Genomic DNA, 16,657 nt, shown 5'->3' with positions numbered 1-16,657 from the left:
TGGGGTGTTTTGGGGTGTTTTGGGGTGTTTTGGGTATTTGGGTTGTTTTGGGGTGTTTTGGGGTGTTTTTGGGGTGTTTCTGGGGGGTGTTTGGGTTTTCTGGGGTGTTTGGAGTTTCTGGGGTGTTTTGGGGGGTTTTTGGGGTGGTTTTGGGGTGTTTTGGGGTGTTTTGGGGTGTTTTGGGTGTTTTTGGGGTGTTTGGGGGTATTTTTGGGGTGTTTTCTGGGCGTTTTGGGCTCTCGGGCTCTCACATCTCCAGCAGGATCTTGTCCAGCTCCGGCCTCAGGCAGAGTTTGCTCAGAAACCTCCAGAAGGTCTCGAAGGGGAACAGCTCCGGGGGGATGGCGGCGCCCTGCCGGCCCAAAATCCCCGGAATTCACCCCAAAACCCACCCAAAACCCCCAAAACCCCCCAAACAATCACCCCCCAAACCACCCCAAATCCCACCTCAAAAACCGCCCCAAACCCCACAATTTTTTGGGATTCCCCATTTTTCAGGATCCCCCATTTCAGGACCCCGATTTTTGGGACCCCCAATTTGGGCATTCCCCATTTTTTAGGAATTTTGGGGACCCCCGATTTCGGGACCCCCATTTTTTGGGACCCCCGATTTTCTGGGAGCCCAGATTTTAGGGTCCCCCATTTTTTCGGGATTCCCAAATTTTTGGACCCCCCAATTTTGCTCCAAATTTTGGCCCTCCCATTTTTGTTCCCCATTTTTGGGCTCCCCAATTTTGGGACCCCCAATTTTTTGGGACCCCCGTTTTTCTGGGACCCCAGATTTTAGGATCCCCCATTTTTTGGGATCCCCAATTTTTTGGGATCCCCCATTTTTTGGGATCCCCCATATTTTGGGACCCCCGTTTTTTGGGATCCCCCATTTTCTGGGATCCCCATTTTCCTGGGACCCCGGATTTTAGGATCCCCCAATTTTTTGGGATCCCCAATTTTTTGGGATCCCCGTTTTCCTGGGACCCCAGATTTTAGGCTCCTCAATTTTTTGGGACCCTCCCTTTTTTGGATCCCCCATTTTTTGGGACCCCCCATTTTTTGAGATCCCCCATTTTTTGGGATCCCCCGTTTTTTGGGACCCCAGGTTTTAAGATCCCCCATTTTTTGGGACCCCCAATTTTTTGGGATCCCCCATATTTTGGGACCCCCGTTTTTTGGGACCCCCCCGTTTTTTGGGACCCCCTATTTTTTGGGATCCCCCGTTTTTTGGGACCCCCCCCGTTTTTTGGGACCCCCCCCGTATTTTGGGACCCCCCATTTTTTGTAATTCCCCGTTTTTTGGGATTCCCCGTATTTCGGGACCCCCCCCGTATTTCGGGACCCCCCCGTATTTCGGGACCCCCCCGTATTTCGGGACCCCCCCCGTATTTTGGGACCCCCCGTATTTCGGGACCCCCCCCCGTATTTCGGGACCCCCGCTCTGCCCCCCGTCCGGGGGTGCCCACCCTGTGGCAGCCCAGCCCGCAGGACTCCAGCGCCGCCTCCGCCCGCTTCTTGTCGGCCGAGAACATCCTCAGGATGCTGCCAAAAACCCCAAAAGCTCCAAAACAGCCCCAAAACTCCGGGCTGGGACCCCCGGGCTCGGGGAGGGGTCCCCAAGATTCGGGGGATTCGTTTTGGGGGGAAAAAACAAAAAAACAACAAAAATGTCGGGGTGCTCTCACTTCTTGACCGGGATCCGCCCGTCCGGGTTCAGCTGCAGCGTCAGCTTGGTGTGCCTGGGGGGAGGGGACATGGGGACATTGGGGACAGTGGGGGGGACAGTGGGGGACATTGGGGACAGTGGGGACATTGGGGGGGATTGGGGACATTGGGGACATTGGGGGACATTTGGGGACATTGGGGGACAGTGGGGGACATTGGGGGACATTGGGGGCAGTGGGGACAGTGGGGACACTGGGGGAGTTTGGGGACATTGGGGACATTGGGGACACTGGGGGACATTTGGGGGACATTGGGGACATTGGGGACATTGGGGACAGTGGGGACATTGGGGGGACAGTGGGGGACATTGGGGACAGTGGGGACATTGGGGGGGACAGTGGGGACATGGGGGGAGTTTGGGGACATTGGGGACATTGGGGACATTGGGGACAGTGGGGACATGGGGACAGTGGGGACATGGGGGGATTGGGGGGGATTGGGGACATTGGGGGACATTGGGGGGATTGGGGGACAGTGGGGACATTGGGGACAGTGGGGACATTGGGGGACACTGGGGGGACATTGGGACATTGGGGGGAATTGGGGACATGGGGACATTGGGGACATTGGGGACATTTGGGGTCATTTGGGGAGTTTTGGGGATTTGGGGCATTTTGGAAGAGATTTTGGGGAAGATTCGGGGGTGATTTTAGGGAATTTTGGGGAGGATTTTGGGGTGATTTTCGGGGATTTTTGGGGAGGATTTTGGGGTGATTTTCGGGAATTTTTGGGGAATTTTGGGGGGATTTTTGGGGAGGATTTTGGGGTGATTTTCGGGGATTTTTGGGGAGGATTTTGAGGGGATTTCGGGGGATTTTGGGAGGGATTTCGGGGCGGTTCTTGTGCAGATTCTGAGGAGGTTTGGGGCAATTTTCGGGGACATTTCTGGCGGGATTTTGAGGGGATTTTGGGGGGCAGTTCCAGAGGGTTTGGGGGCTCATTTGGGGGAGGATTTTGAGCAGATTTTGAGGAGATTTTTGGGGTGATTTTTGCAGGATTAGGGGCTCACCTGGGGGAGGGTTTCGAGAGGAGATTTGGGGGGGATTTGGGGGGGGATTTTTGGGCCGATTTTGGGGCAATTCCAGGGAGCGATTTTGGGGTAATTCCGGGGTGGTTTTGGGGATGGTTTTGGGGCGATTTCAGGGGGTTTGGGGTACCCACGCCTTCCGGAGCAGCGTGTTCCGGGACGGGTTCCGGGCCAGGATGTTCGTGGGCCAGCCGGAACAGCTTCCTCTGCCCACACCTGCCACGCCCCAACTTCGGCTCCAGAACCCCCCAAAAACACCCAAAAATCCCCCCGAAAATCCCCTAAAACCTTCCCAAAAATACCCCCCCCCCCAAATCCCCCCAAATCCCCCAAAATCCCCCCAAAATCTCCCCAAAACCTCCCAGGACCCCCCCAAACCCACCCCCGACCACCCCAAAGCGAACTCTGGGACCCCAAAAAGCCCCAAACCCCCCAAAAGGGACCCCCGGAGCCCCAACCCCTCCCAGCTCCCCCAAACTGGGCACCCAGAGCCCCCCGAAAGCTCCAGAACTCTCCAAACCCCCCAAAATTGGTCCCAGAACCCCCCAAACCACCCCAAACCCCACCCGGGGTCTTCCAAACCCCCCAAAATCTCCCCAAAATCACCCAAAAGGTCCCAAACCCCAAAAATTCTCTTTAAAATCTCCCCAAAACCACCTTCAAGACCCCAAATCCCCCCCAAAATCCCCCCAGAGGTCCCAAACCCCCCAAATTCCCCCCAAATCCCCCCCAAACCCCCCCAAATCCCCCCCAAAATCCCCCCAGAGGTCCCAAACCCCCCAAATTCCCCCCAAATCCCCCCAAAATCCCCCCCAAATCCCCCCCAGCCACCCCAAATCCCCCCCAAATTCCCCCCAAATCCCCCCCAGAGGTCCCAAATCCCCCCAAATCCCCCCCAAAGCCCCCCAAACGCCCCCAGCCCACCTTGGCCTCCCCGTCCTGCACGGCCACCAGGGTGAGGAAGCCGAGGCTGACGAGGTCGGGGCCGTGCACCACGGTCAGGAGGTGCTGGGGAGGGGGACCCCCGGGCACCCCAACCCCAGGGCGTCCCTGGTGCGGGGGTCCTGGGGGGGGGAACCCAAAATGGGTCAAAACCCACCCAAAACGGGCCCAAAATGGACCCAAACCCACCCAAAATGGGCCCAAAATGGACCCAAACCCACCCAAAACGGGCCCAAACCCACCCAAAATGGACCCAAAATGGACCCAAACCCACCCAAAATGGGACCCCAAACCCACCCAAAATGGGCCAAAATGGACCCAAACCCACCCAAAATGGACCCAAAATGGACCCAAACCCACCCAAAATGGACCCAAAATGGACCCAAACCCACCCAAAATGGTCCCAAACCCACCCAAAACGGGCCCAAAATGGACCCAAACCCACCCAAAATGGGCCCAAAATGGACCCAAACCCACCCAAAATGGACCCAAACCCACCCAAAATGGGCCCAAAATGCACCCAGGGACCCCCCCGGGCACCCCGAGCCCCAGACCCTCCCCTCTGGGGGGGGTCCCGAGGGGGGAACCCCAAATGAACCCAAAACCCCTGAAACCCCCCAAACTGACCCAGACCCGCCCAAAATGGACTGGAAGTGCTCCCGGGAGCCCCCGACACGGCTCCAGACCCCAAAAACGGCACCAGGGACCCCAAAAACGGAGAGGAACCCCAAAAATGGAGCAGGAACCCCAAAAACGGCACCAGGAACCCCAAAAATGGCACCAGGAACCCCAAAAACGGCACCAGGGACCCCAAGAAGCGCCCAAAGCTCCCCTGGGAACCCGGACTTGGCGCCCCCACCCCAAACCCCCCAAAACCCCCCCCGGGTCGGGGTCCCACCTTGGGGGCGCGGGGCGAAGCGCCCGGTTGCGGGTGTCCCGGACACTGCAGAGGTCCAGGAGCTCCACCTCCTGCGGGACCCCCAAAATGGGTCAGGGGACCCCCAGAAATGGGTCAGGGACCCCCAAGAAATGGGTCAGGGACCCCACAAAATGGGTTAGAGACCCCCAGAAAATGGGTCAGGGACCCCAAAATGGGTTAGGGACCCCCAGAAATGGGTCAGGGACCCCCAGAAATGGGTCAGGGACCCCAAAAATGGGTTAGGGACCCCCAGAAATGGGTTAGAGACCCCCAGAAATGGGTCAGGGACCCCCAAAATGGGTTAGGGACCCCCAGAAATGGGTTAGAGACCCCCAGAAATGGGTCAGGGACCCCAAAACTGGGTTAGGGACCCCCAGAAATGGGCCAGGGACCCCAGAAATGGGTCAGGGACCCCCCAGAAATGGGTTAGAGACCCCCAGAAATGGGTCAGGGACCCCCAAAAATGGGTCAGGGACCCCAAAACTGGGTCAGAGACCCCAAAAATGGGTTAGGGACCCCAAAAATGGGTCAGAGACCCCCAGAAATGGGCCAGGGACCCCCCAGAAATGGGTCAGGGACCCCAGAAATGGGTCAGGAACCCCAAAATGGGTCAGGGACCCCAAAAATGGGTTAGAGACCCCCAGAAATGGGTCAGGGACCCCCAAAAATTGATCAGGACCCCCAAAAATGGGTCAGAAACTCCAAAATGGGTCAGGGACCCCAAAATCGGGTCAGGGACCCCCAAGACCGGGTCAGGGACCCCGAAAAATGGGGGAGACCCCAAAAGGGGGGGAGAGGCAGCAGAAATGGGGGGAGGGGCGCCCGAAATGGGTCTGGGGGCTCCAGGTCGGGCTCGGGGACCCCCAAAATGGGGGCGGGACCCCCCAAAATGGGGGCGGGACCCCAAAGCAGGAGCCGTTTCCGGGTGGGGGAGGGGCGGGGGGCATTTCCGGGGGCAGGGTGGGGGAGGGGCGTGGGAAAAGCCGCCCCCCCTCCCCCCCCGCCCCTCCCCCCTCCCAGGGGACCCCCGCATCCGGCGGGGGGGGGAGGGGCCCCCGAAATTCCCCCAAATTCCGGCCTGGGGGGGGGCTGATAAGGGGGGGGGAGGGGCTGGGGGGGATTTGGGGCTTTTTGGGGCTTTTGGGGCTTTTTGGGGCTTTTTGGGGCTTTTTGGGGTCACTCAGGGAAACTTCGGGGCAGTTCGGGGCAGTTTGGGGGAGAATTTGGGGGAGAATTTGGGGTCACTTTGGGGTCACTTCGGGGTCAGTTTCGAGGCAGTTTTGGGGTCACTTTGGGGGGATTTGGGGGGGAATTTTGGGGGGATTTTTGGGGGATTTTGGGGAGATTTGGGGTGCATTTTGGGTGGATTTTGGGTCATTTTTGGGGGGATTTTGGGGTCACTTTTGGGGGATTTTGGGGTGCATCCTGGGGTCAATTTTGGGTCACTTTTGGGGGATTTTGGGGTCACTTCTGGGGGGATTTGGGGTCACTTTTGGGGGATTTTGGGTCAATTTTGGGGGATTTTGGGTCATTTTGGGGGGATTTTGGGGTCACTTCTGGGGGGATTTGGGGTCACTTTTGGGGATTTTGGGGTGCATTTAGGGGGGATTTTGGGGTCACTTTTGGGTCACTTTTGGGTCATTTTTGGGGGATTTTGGGGTAACTTTTGGGGGGATTTGGGGTCACTTTTGGGTCACTTTTGGGGGATTTTGAGGGGGGGTTTTGGGGTCACTTTTGGGGGATTTTGGGGTGCATTTTGGGGGGATTTGGGGTCACTTTTGGGTGACTTTTGGGGGATTTTGGGGTCACTTGTGGGTCTCACCGCGCTGGGCCCCGTCCAGTAGAGGAAGAATCCGTCGGGGTCGACCCTCAGCGTCACCGGGGTGTGGCTGGGGGGCTCCTGGGGACCCCAAACCCTCCTGAGCCCCCGAAAACGCCCCAAACCCCCCAAGAAACCCCCCCAAACCCCCCCCAAAAAACCCAGAATAACTCCCGACCCCCCCCGACACCCCAAACCCTCCTGAGCCCCCAAAAAAACCCCAAAAAAACCCAAAATCGCCCCTCCCCCCCCGGACTTTGCCCCCCCATAACGTCCCGGAATGGGGGAGGGGGAGAGGGGGAGGGGCCGAAAGGGGGAGCCCCCCCCGGGGGAGATTTTGGGGTGAAATTGGGAGATTTTGGGGTCCCGGGGGATCGGGGGGGGGCAGGACCCAATTTCCCGGTTTTTGGCCCCAGAATCGGGGTCAGGTCGGGAATTGGGGTCACGGGGGGGGCTGGGGGGATTTTGGGGGGGTCCCAGGTGGGCTTGGGGGGGTTGGGAGATCCCGGGGGGGTTTGGGGACAGTTTTGGGGGGCCCGGGAGGATTTTGGGGACAATTCTGGGGGTAACTGTTGGGATGGTTCCGGGGTGAATTCGGGGTGATTTTGGGGTGATTTCGGGTAATTTTGGGGACAATTCGGGGTAATTTTTAGGGTGGTTCCGGGGTAATTTTGGGGGTGATTTTGGGGTGATTTTTGGGGTGATTTCGGGGATAATTCTGGGGTGATTTCGGGGCAAATTTTGGGGACAATTTTGGGGGTAATTCGGGATTATTTCGGGGTAATTTCGGGGCGGTTTTGGGGTGGCCCGGGCGGTTCCGGGGCTCTCACCTCCTCCCAGCGGATGAATTTGCTGCCCCGCACGAGCAGCTCGGGCACGCGCGGCGGCTCCAGCGGGAGCGCGGACGGGACCGGACCCGCACCGGCCCCGGGCCCGGGGCAGAACCGGGGGCAGAACCGGGGGCAGAACCGGGGGCAGAACCCGGGACCGGGACCGGACCCGGCTCCGGGAGCGGCGCCGCCATCTGCTGGACGGGACGGGGGCGGGGCCCAGGAGGGGCGTGGTCCAGGTGTGTCCGAGGGGCGTGGCCGCAACGGGGGGGGTGGAACCGGAACGGGGGCGTGGTCTAAACTGGGTGTGTCCCGCGATGGGCGGTAAGTGGGCGTGGCCACCACGCGGGGGGCGCTGCTGTGTTTGAATGGGCGTGGCTAAATACGGGCGTGGTCTCGGTGGGCGTGACCGGGACACAAAGGAGCCCCCCGCGGCGGCGGCGCGCGCGGGGTGGGCGTGGCCGCGCTGGGCGTGGCCCCGGCGGGGGCGTGGCCGCTTCCGGTCGGTGGTCCCCGGCATGGCGGAGCCGCGCGGCGGCCCGGGCCCCCCGGTGCCGGTGCCGGTGGCGGTGGCGGTGCCGGGCGGAGCCGCCCCCGGGCAGGGCGGGCCCCGCGTCTGCTTCGCGCCCGCGGCGGCGGCGGCGGCGGCGGCACCGGAGGAGGGCCCGGGGCGGGGCCGCGGGAAGGTCACGGTGCGCTACGACCGCCGCGAGCTCCGCAAGCGCCTCCACCTGGAGGAGTGGATCCTGGGGCAGCTGACGGCGCTCTACGACTGCCCGGTACCGGGAACGGAACGGGAGCGGGACCGAGAACCGGGACATGGCGGGGGTGGCACCGGGAACGGGAACGGGAATGGGACCGGGGACATGGCGGGGGTGGCACCGGGAACGGCACCGGGACCGGGACATGGCGGGGGTGGCACCGGGAACGGGAACGGGAACCGGGACATGGCGGGGGTGGGACCGGGAACGGGAACGGGAACGGGAACGGGACAATGGCGGGGGTGGGACCGGGAACGGGAACGGGACCGGAACCGGGAACCGGGGCACGGCGGGGAGACGGGAGGGTTCGGTACCGGAACCGGGACAGGGGGACAGCCCGGGTGGCACCGGGCCCGGGGACAGGCGGGGACAGGGGCTGAGAGCCCAGCCGCGACCCGGCTCCGGGACCCGAAACTCATCCCAAACCCGCGCCAAGAATCGCCCCAAAATCACCCCAAAATCACCTCAAAACCATCCCCAAAATCACCCCAAAATCACCCCAAAAATCACCCCAAATCACCTCAAAACCATCCCCGAAATCGCCCCAAAATCACCTCAAAACCATCCCCGAAATCACCCCAAATCACCCCAAAAATCACCCCAAAATCGCCCCAAAACCATCTCAAAAACCAGCCCCAAAATCACCTCAAATTCACCCAAAATCAGTCCCAAAATCTTCCCCAAATCCCCTGGCCAGGGACCCCCACCCCTGTCTGGGGGGTCCTTTTGGGGTCCCCCGATTTGGGGTTCTTTGGGTTTCCCCCCCCCCGATTGTTTATTTTGGGTTCCCCTGCCCCAATTTGGGTTTTTTTGGGTTCCCCAATTTTGGGTTCCCCAATTTTGGGTTCCCCAATTTGGGTTTTTTTGGGTTCCCCAATTTTGGGTTCCCCAATTTTGGGTTCCCCAGAGGAGGAGATCCCGGAGCTGGAGATCGACGTGGACGAGCTGCTGGACATGGAGAGCGACGGCGCCCGCAGCGCCCGCGTGCAGGTGGGCAAAAAACAGCAAAAAACTGGCAAAAAACTGGCAAAAACGGGCAAAAACGGGCAAAAAAACAGCAAAAAACGGGCAAAAAACTGGCAAAAAACGGCAAAAACGGCAAAAAACTGCAAAAAAACAGAGAAAAACGGCCAAAACCCCACCCTGACATGGCCAAAACCGGCCAAAAAAACCACCCTGAAACTGCCAAAAATGGCCAAAACCAGAGAAAAATGGCCCAAATCATCCCAAAACCACCCTGAAACTGCCAAAAACGGCCCAAAGAACCCAAAATCACCCTAAATAACCCCAAAACCACCCTGAAACCAGGCAAACACAGCCACAACAGACAGAAACAGCGAAAAATGGGCAAAAAAAGGCAAAATCACCCAAAATCACCCAAAATCACCCCAAAACCACCCAAACCACCCCAAAATCATCCCGAAACCAGCCAAAAGAACCCCCAATCACCCTAAATAACCCCAAAATCACCCCAAAATCACCCCAAAATCACCCTGAATAGCCCTGAAACCACCCAAACCAGCCAAACACAGCCAAAACAACCCAAAGTCACCCCAAAACCACCCCAAAATAACCCCAAAATCGGCCAGAATAACCCGAAAATCGGCCAGAATAACCCCAAAATCGCTGGAAACCATCTGAAACCACCCAGAGCCACCCAAACCACCCCAAAACCACCCGAAATCGCCTGAAATAACCCAAATACCACCGGAAACCACCCAAAAACCTCAGAAACTATCCCAAAACCACCCCAAAAATCATCCCAAATACCACCCTAAAACCACCCCAAATATCCCTAAAATCAGCCCAAAAATCGGCACAAATCCACTGCAAAATCCAGCCCAAAATCACCCAGAAGTCACCCCAAAATCCCTTGGGGTCCCTCCCGGGAACAACCCCCAAAATCCCCCCCATAATTACCCCAAAATCCCCAAATTCCCCCCAAAAATCCCCAAACCCCCCAAAATGCCCCAAACCCCCCAAAATCCTCCCCATAATTACCCCAAAATGCCCCAAATTCCCCCCAAAATGCCCCAAATCCCCCCAAATCCGGGCGTGGCTGTGGGGGAAGGGCCGGGGGTGGGGGAGGGGTGAGGGGACCCCCCCCCCCCCCGGATTTTGGGGGGACCCCAAACCCTGACCCCTCTCCCCTCCCCCAGGAGATCCTGGTGGATTGCTACAAACCCACCGAGGTGAGCGCGGCTTTGGGGCAAATCCGGGCGGTTTTGGGCAATCTGGGGGATCTGGGGCAAATCTGGGGGGATCTGGGGCAAATCTGGGGGATTTGGGGCAAATCTGGGGGATTTGGGGCAATTTGGGGGATTTGGGGCAAATCTGGGGGATTTGGGGCAAATCTGGGGGATCTGGGGCAAATCTGGGGGATTTGGGGCAAATCTGGGGGGTTTTGGGCAATCTGGGGGATTTGGGGCAATTTGGGGGGATCTGGGGGATTTGGGGCAAATCCGGGCGGTTTTGGGCAATCTGGGGGATCTGGGGCAAATCTGGGGGATCTGGGGCAAATCTGGGGGGATTTGGGGCAAATCTGGGGGATCTGGGGCAAATCTGGGGGATTTGGGGCAGATTTGGGGAGAATTGGGGCAAATCTGGAGGATCTGGGGCAAATCCGGGGGGATCTGGGGCAAATCTGGGGGGATTTGGGGCAATTTGGGGGATTTGGGGCATCTGGGGGGATTTGGGTCAGATTTGGGGGGATTTTGAGCAATTTGGGGCAGATTTGGGGGGATTTTGGGCAATTTGGGGGAGAATTGGAGCGATTTGGGGGATTTGGGGGACAATTGGGGCATTTTGGGGGATTTTGGGCATTTTGGGGGATTTTGGGCATTTTGGGGAATTCTGGGTTCCTTTTTCGGGTGGGGGGGGTCCCAATTTGGGGGAATTTGGGTATTTTGGGGGATTTTGGGCATTTTGGGGAATTCTGGGTTCCTTTTTTGGGTGGGGGGGGTCCCGATTTGGGGGAATTTTGGGGCAATTGTGAGTGGGGGGATTTTGGAGGATTTGGGGGATTTCTGGGAGGGATCCCCGGGGTTTTTTTGGGAGGAATTTGGGGGATTTTTGCCAAGGGATTTTGGGGGGGGGGATCTCGGGGTCCCCCTGGGGGTCTCGGGGTCCCCCTGACCCCCTCTCCCCTCCCCCCCAGGCGTTTGTGGGGGATCTCCTGGAGAAGATCCGGGGGATGCAGAAACTCAACACCCCCCAGAAGAAATGACCCAAACCCGGGGGAATCCCCCCCAAACCCCGGGGACCCCCGGCCCCGCCCCCACCCCAATTTGGGGGGCTCCTCCCTTCCTGGCCCCCCCTGCAGCGATAATCACCCCCCCTCCCCCACTGGTTCTGGGGGGTCCTGGGAGGGATTTTGGGGGGAATTTGGGGGTTTTGGGGTTTTTTTTTTTAGTTTTTTTTTAAATTCGGGGGGTTGGGGTTGTTTTTATATGGGTTTAATAAAAGCAGCTTTGACATTTTCCTTTTTTTTGTCCTTTCCCGCCCCAAAAAAACCCTGCACCCAAAAAACCTCGGGTTTAACCCTTTATTGGCCCCAAAATTTGGGGATTTCCATCAAAAAGTCCCCAAAAAAAAAACCGGGGGGGACCCCAAAATCCCGGGTGTGGGGGGAAGGGGGGGCCTGGAAGGGTTTGGGGGAAATCTGGGGGAAATTCTGGGGGTTTTGGGTCCCCTACAGCTCCGGGCGCCGCTCGATCTTCAGCAGCTCCACCTCGAAAATCAGCACGGCCCCCCCTGGAAACGGGGGGTCAGCGCCCCGAAACCACCCCAAAATCAGCCCAAATCACCCCAAAACCACCCCAAAATCACCCCAAAATCACCCCAAAAACACCCCAAAACCACCCCAAAACCACCCCAAAATCACCCCCAAAACCACCCCAAAACCACCCCAAAACCACCCCAAAATCAGCCCAAAATCAGCCCAAATCACCCCAAAATCACCCCAAAAACACCCAGAAACCACCCCAAAACCACCCCCAAAACCACCCCAAAAATCACCCCCAAATCACCCCCAAATCACCCCCAAATCAGCCCAAAATCACCCCCAAATCAACCCAAAACCACCCCAAAAATCACCCCCAAATCGCCCCAAAAATCACGTGGAAAATTACCCTTAAATTGATCCAAAAATCACCCTGAAATCACCCCAAAATCACCCCAGAATTTACCCCAAAACCACCCCCAAATCACATAAAAAAATCACCCTGAAATCCCCCCAAAATCATCCCAAAACCACCCCCAAAATCAGCCCAAAAATCAACCCAAAATCAACACGAAATCCCCCCAAAATCACCCCAAAATCACCCGGAAAGTTGCCCTTAAATTTACCCCAAAATCACCCCAAAATCCCCCCAAAATTCCCCCCAAATTCACCCAAATTCACCCCGAAATTACCCCCAAAATCCCCCCAGAATCCCCCCAGAATTCCCCCCAAATTCCCCCAAAATCGCCCCGAAATCACCAGAGACTCCCCCCAAAGCCCCTCCCCAAATCCCCCAACCCCAAAATCCCCGACTTTCACCCCAGAATCCCCCTGGGGGGGGTGGGGGCTCACCTGGGATTTTGGGGGGGGCCCCTCGGTCCCCATAGCCTGTGGGGGAGGGGCGGGGTCAGCAGGGGCTCCCCTCCCCCACCCCAATCTTGGCTCCCTTTTTGGGGTTTCCCCCCAATTTTGGGATCCCCCCCCCCAAATTTTGGGATTTTTTCCCCAATTTTGGGATCCCCCCCCCCCCCATTTTTGGGATTTTCCCCCTCCCCCCATTTTAGTGTCTCCCCTCCCCCTGCTTTTGGAAGTCCACCCCAAATTTTGGGGTTTCCCCCCAATTTTAAGATTTTCCCCCCAAATTTTGGTTTTTTTCCCTCCATTTTTGGGATTGCCCCCCAAATTTTGTGGTTTTTCCCCAATTTTGGGGCTTTCCCCCCCATTTTTGTGGTGTTTTCCCCATTTTTGGTTTTTCCCAATTTGGGGGTTTTTTCCCCCAATTTTGAGGTTTTTTTCCCCATTTTTGGTTTTTCCCAATTTTGGGGTTTTTTTCCAATTTTGGGGTTTTTTGGTTCTTTCCCCATTTTTGGTTTTTCCCAATTTTGGGGTTTTTTTCCCCATGTTTGGTTTTTCCCAGTTTGGGTTTTTTTCCCCATGTTTGGTTTTTCCCAATTTGGGGGTTTTTTTCCCCCAATTTTGGGGTTTTTTTTTTCCCATGTTTGGTTTTTCCCAATTTGGGGGTTTTTTCCCCCAATTTTTGAGGTTTTTTTCCCCATGTTTGGTTTTTCCCCATGTTTGGTTTTTTTTCCCCATGTTTGGTTTTTCCCAATTTTGGGGTTTTTTTCCCCATTTTTGGTTTTTCCCAGTTTTGGGGTTTTTCCCAATTTTGGGGTTTTTTTCCCCATGTTTGGTTTTTCCCAGTTTTGGGGTTTTTCCCCCCGTTTTCGGTCTCGGGCTCTCACCCAGCTCCGGGGGGGATCACCAGCTTCCTCTTCTCGCCCTCGCACATCCTGGGGGAGGGGGGTCAGGGGGGCCAAAACCCCGGAATTCCCCCCAAAACCCCCAGAATTCCCCCCAAAACCCAGAGCCCCAAAACCCCCGGAATTCCCCTCAAACCCCAGAGCCCCAAAACCCCCGGAATTCCCCCAAAACCCAGAGCCCCAAAACCCCTGGAATTCCCCCCAAAACCCCCGGAATTCCCCCCAAAGTCCGGGAATTTCCCCCTCCCCCATTTCTGAGGGTCCCAGTGACCCCCAGCGCTCCCAGGTCAGGGGTCAGGGCTGGTCAGGGGTCACTTGGGGGCAGGGGTCAGGGGTCACTCAGGGTCACTCAGGGGTCACTCAGGGGTCACTCAGGGTCACTCAGGGGTCAGGGGTCACTCGGGGTCACTCACCCCAGCAGCCCCTGGTCCCAGCCCTTGATGACCTGCCCCGTGCCCAGCGAGAACACGAACGGCTGCTCCCGGCTCAGGCTGCTGTCGAAGGGGGTCCCGTCCTCCAGCGTGCCCTGCCCAGTACGGACCGGTATGGACCAGTACGGACCAGTACGGACCGGTACGGACCGGTACAGACCAGTACGGACCGGTAAGGACCGGTACGGACCGGTACGGACCAGTACAGACTGGTACAGACCAGTACGGACCAGTACGGACCGGTACGGACCGGTACGGACCGGTACGGACCGGTACGGACCGGTACGGACCGGTACGGACCGGTACGGACCGGTACGGACCGGTACAGACCGGTACGGACCGGTACGGACCGGTACGGACCGGTACGGACCGGTACGGACCAGTATGGACCAGTACGGACCAGTACGGACCAGTACGGACCGGTACGGACCGGTACGGACCAGTACGGACCGGTACGGACCAGTACGGACCGGTACGGACCGGTACGGACCAGTACGGACCGGTACGGACCAGTACGGACCAGTATGGACCAGTACGGACCAGTGTGTGCCCCCAGTCCCTCCCAGTCCCTCCCAGTCCCTCCCAGTCCCGTGTAGTGCAGGGTCAGCACAGCTCCCCGTCTCGATCTCTCCCCGCAGCGCTCCCAGTCTGTCCCAGTCTATCCCAGTGTGTCCCAGTCTGTCCCAGTCTGTCCCAGGGTGTCCCAGTCTGTCCCAGTTTATCCCAGTGTGTCCCAGTCTGTCCCAGGGTGTCCCAGTCTGTCCCAGTCTGTCCCAGTGTGTCCCAGTGTGTCCCAGTGTGTCCCAGTGTGTCCCAGTGTGTCCCAGTCTGTCCCAGTCTGTCCCAGTCTGTCCCAGTTTATCCCAGTCTGTCCCAGTTGATCCCAGTCTGTCCCAGGGTGTCCCAGTTCCCCCAGTCTGTCCCAGTTTACCCAGTCCATACCGTGTAGTGCAGGGTCAGCACGTCCCCCCGTCTCGATCTCTCCCCGCAGCGCTCCCAGTGTGTCCCAGTCTATCCCAGTCTGTCCCAGTGTATCCCAGTCTGTCCCAGTGTGTCCCAGTCTGTCCCAGTGTGTCCCAGTCTGTCCCAGTCTGTCCCAGTCTGTCCCAGTGTGTCCCAGTGTGTCCCAGGGTGTCCCAATCTGTCCCAGTCTGTCCCAGTTTATCCCAGTCTGTCCCAGTGTGTCCCAGTCTGTCCCAGTGTGTCCCAGTGTGTCCCAGTGTGTCCCAGTTGATCCCAGTGTGTCCCAGGGTGTCCCAGTTCCCCCAGTTCCCCCAGTTTACCCAGTCCATACCGTGTAGTGCAGGGTCAGCACGTCCCCCCCGTCTCGATCTCTCCCCGCAGCGCTCCCAGTGTGTCCCAGTCTGTCCCAGTCTGTCCCAGTCTGTCCCAGTCTGTCCCAGGGTGTCCCAGGGTGTCCCAGTTCCCCCAGTTCCCCCAGTTTAGCCAGTCCATACCGTGTAGTGCAGGGTCAGCACGTCCCCCCGTCTCGATCTCTCCCCGCAGCGCTCCGGGCGCCGCCGCACCCCGATCTGCACCTTGCGGGGCTCGGCCGCCAGGGGGCGCTCGGGGGGCAGCGCCAGCGCCAGCGCCAGCAGCAGCCACTGCGGGGAACGGCATTAATGGCGTTAATTGGCGTTAATTGGCACTTATTGGCACCTTAATGGCACCCTAACATCACCCTGAGTGTCCCTCAGTGTCCCTGAGTGTCACTGACAGCGCCAGCGCCAGCAGCAGCCACTGCGAGGAACGGCATTAATGGCGTTAATTGGCGTTAATTGGAGTTAATTGGCACTTATTGACACCTCAATGGCACCCTAACAGCACCCTGAGTGTCCCTCAGTGTCCCTGAGTGTCACTGACAGCGCCAGCGCCAGCAGCAGCCACTGCAAAGAACGGCATTAATGGCATTAATGGCGTTAATTGGCGTTAATTGGCACTTATTGACACCTCAATGGCACCCTAACATCACCCTGAGAGTCACTGACAGCGCCAGCGCCAGCAGCAGCCACCGACAAATAACGGCATTAATTATCATTAATTGTCATTAATGTCATTTATTGACACCTCAATGGCACCGTAACATCACCCCGAGTGTCCCTGAGTGTCACCGACATTTATTGTCATTTATCGTCATTTATTGTCCCCTATTGTCCCCTACTGTCCCCTGTTGCCATTTAATGGCATTTGTTGTCATTTTGTGCCATTTAATGTCATTTACTGTCATTTATTTCCATTTTTTCTCATTTTTTGCCATTTTTTGTCCCCCGGCACCGCCAGCCGCGGCCGCTGGGGGGCGCTGTCAGCGGGCGCGCTGGTGACGTCGCTGACGCGCCGGCGATGACGTCACGGGCCACCAAACCGGCCCCGCGCGCCGCCCCCGCCCCCCGGGACCCCCTGAAGACCGGGGCCCCGCCCATCCCCCACCCCCGCACGGCCTCAGCGCCCCCCGAACGGCCCCGGGCCCCCCAAGCGTCCCCCCCCCGCCCTCCTGGGCTTTCCGCAACCCCCCAGGGACCCCTCCCAACCCCCCCAGCCCCTCCCGAGCTCCCCCCACCCCCAAATCCGGGCCCGGGACCCCCCAAATCCGCCCCTCCCCCCCCCCCCGCACCTCCGCCGCCATCGCGGTTCTCGTCGGGATCACGTGACCGCCGCCGCGCCTCCGTTTCCGGTCACGTGAGGCGCTGTTTCCTGCAGCGCTGTTGGCTCCCGTTGGTCACGTGCTTCCGCC

The 16,657-nt window shown here is 58.5% G+C and overlaps 3 protein-coding genes across 4 annotated transcripts; 1 reads left to right on the top strand and 2 right to left on the bottom strand.

Moving 5' to 3' along the window:
• Window positions 1-219: 219 nt before the first annotated feature.
• PLCB3 (phospholipase C beta 3) lies at window positions 220-7,773 on the bottom strand. The gene is made up of 9 exons (XM_059872317.1): window positions 7,664-7,773; window positions 7,254-7,611; window positions 6,427-6,504; window positions 4,584-4,654; window positions 3,668-3,807; window positions 2,878-2,959; window positions 1,677-1,730; window positions 1,458-1,533; window positions 220-352 (listed from the first exon to the last, which is right to left on the bottom strand). Exons 1-9 carry the CDS (start codon window positions 7,771-7,773, stop codon window positions 248-250), a joined length of 1,074 nt encoding a protein of 357 aa, XP_059728300.1. The 3' UTR covers window positions 220-247.
• On the top strand, window positions 7,738-11,495 carry PPP1R14B (protein phosphatase 1 regulatory inhibitor subunit 14B). Its single transcript, XM_059872368.1, has 4 exons — window positions 7,738-8,033; window positions 8,922-9,004; window positions 10,174-10,206; window positions 11,172-11,495. The coding sequence occupies exons 1-4, from the start codon at window positions 7,772-7,774 to the stop codon at window positions 11,238-11,240; spliced, it is 447 nt and encodes a 148-aa protein (XP_059728351.1). The 5' UTR covers window positions 7,738-7,771; the 3' UTR covers window positions 11,241-11,495.
• Window positions 11,496-11,544: 49 nt separating this feature from the next.
• FKBP2 (FKBP prolyl isomerase 2) lies at window positions 11,545-16,633 on the bottom strand. 2 transcript variants are annotated; one of them, XM_059872365.1, is made up of 6 exons: window positions 16,538-16,633; window positions 15,384-15,530; window positions 13,909-14,021; window positions 13,478-13,525; window positions 12,588-12,623; window positions 11,545-11,767 (listed from the first exon to the last, which is right to left on the bottom strand). In XM_059872365.1, the coding sequence occupies exons 1-6, from the start codon at window positions 16,547-16,549 to the stop codon at window positions 11,551-11,553; spliced, it is 573 nt and encodes a 190-aa protein (XP_059728348.1). In that variant the 5' UTR covers window positions 16,550-16,633; the 3' UTR covers window positions 11,545-11,550. The 2 variants fall into 2 exon arrangements, with proteins under 2 accessions (XP_059728348.1, XP_059728349.1); XM_059872366.1 differs by having other exon boundaries at window positions 11,686-11,767; window positions 12,588-12,632; window positions 13,488-13,525.
• Window positions 16,634-16,657: the final 24 nt, after the last annotated feature.

Source organism: Haemorhous mexicanus, chromosome 35 (genome assembly GCF_027477595.1).
Source record: "Haemorhous mexicanus isolate bHaeMex1 chromosome 35, bHaeMex1.pri, whole genome shotgun sequence".
Classification (NCBI taxonomy): Eukaryota; Metazoa; Chordata; class Aves; order Passeriformes; family Fringillidae; genus Haemorhous; species Haemorhous mexicanus.
The sequence above is the reverse complement of the archived record's forward strand: the minus strand, read 5'-3'. Positions and strand labels throughout refer to the sequence as shown.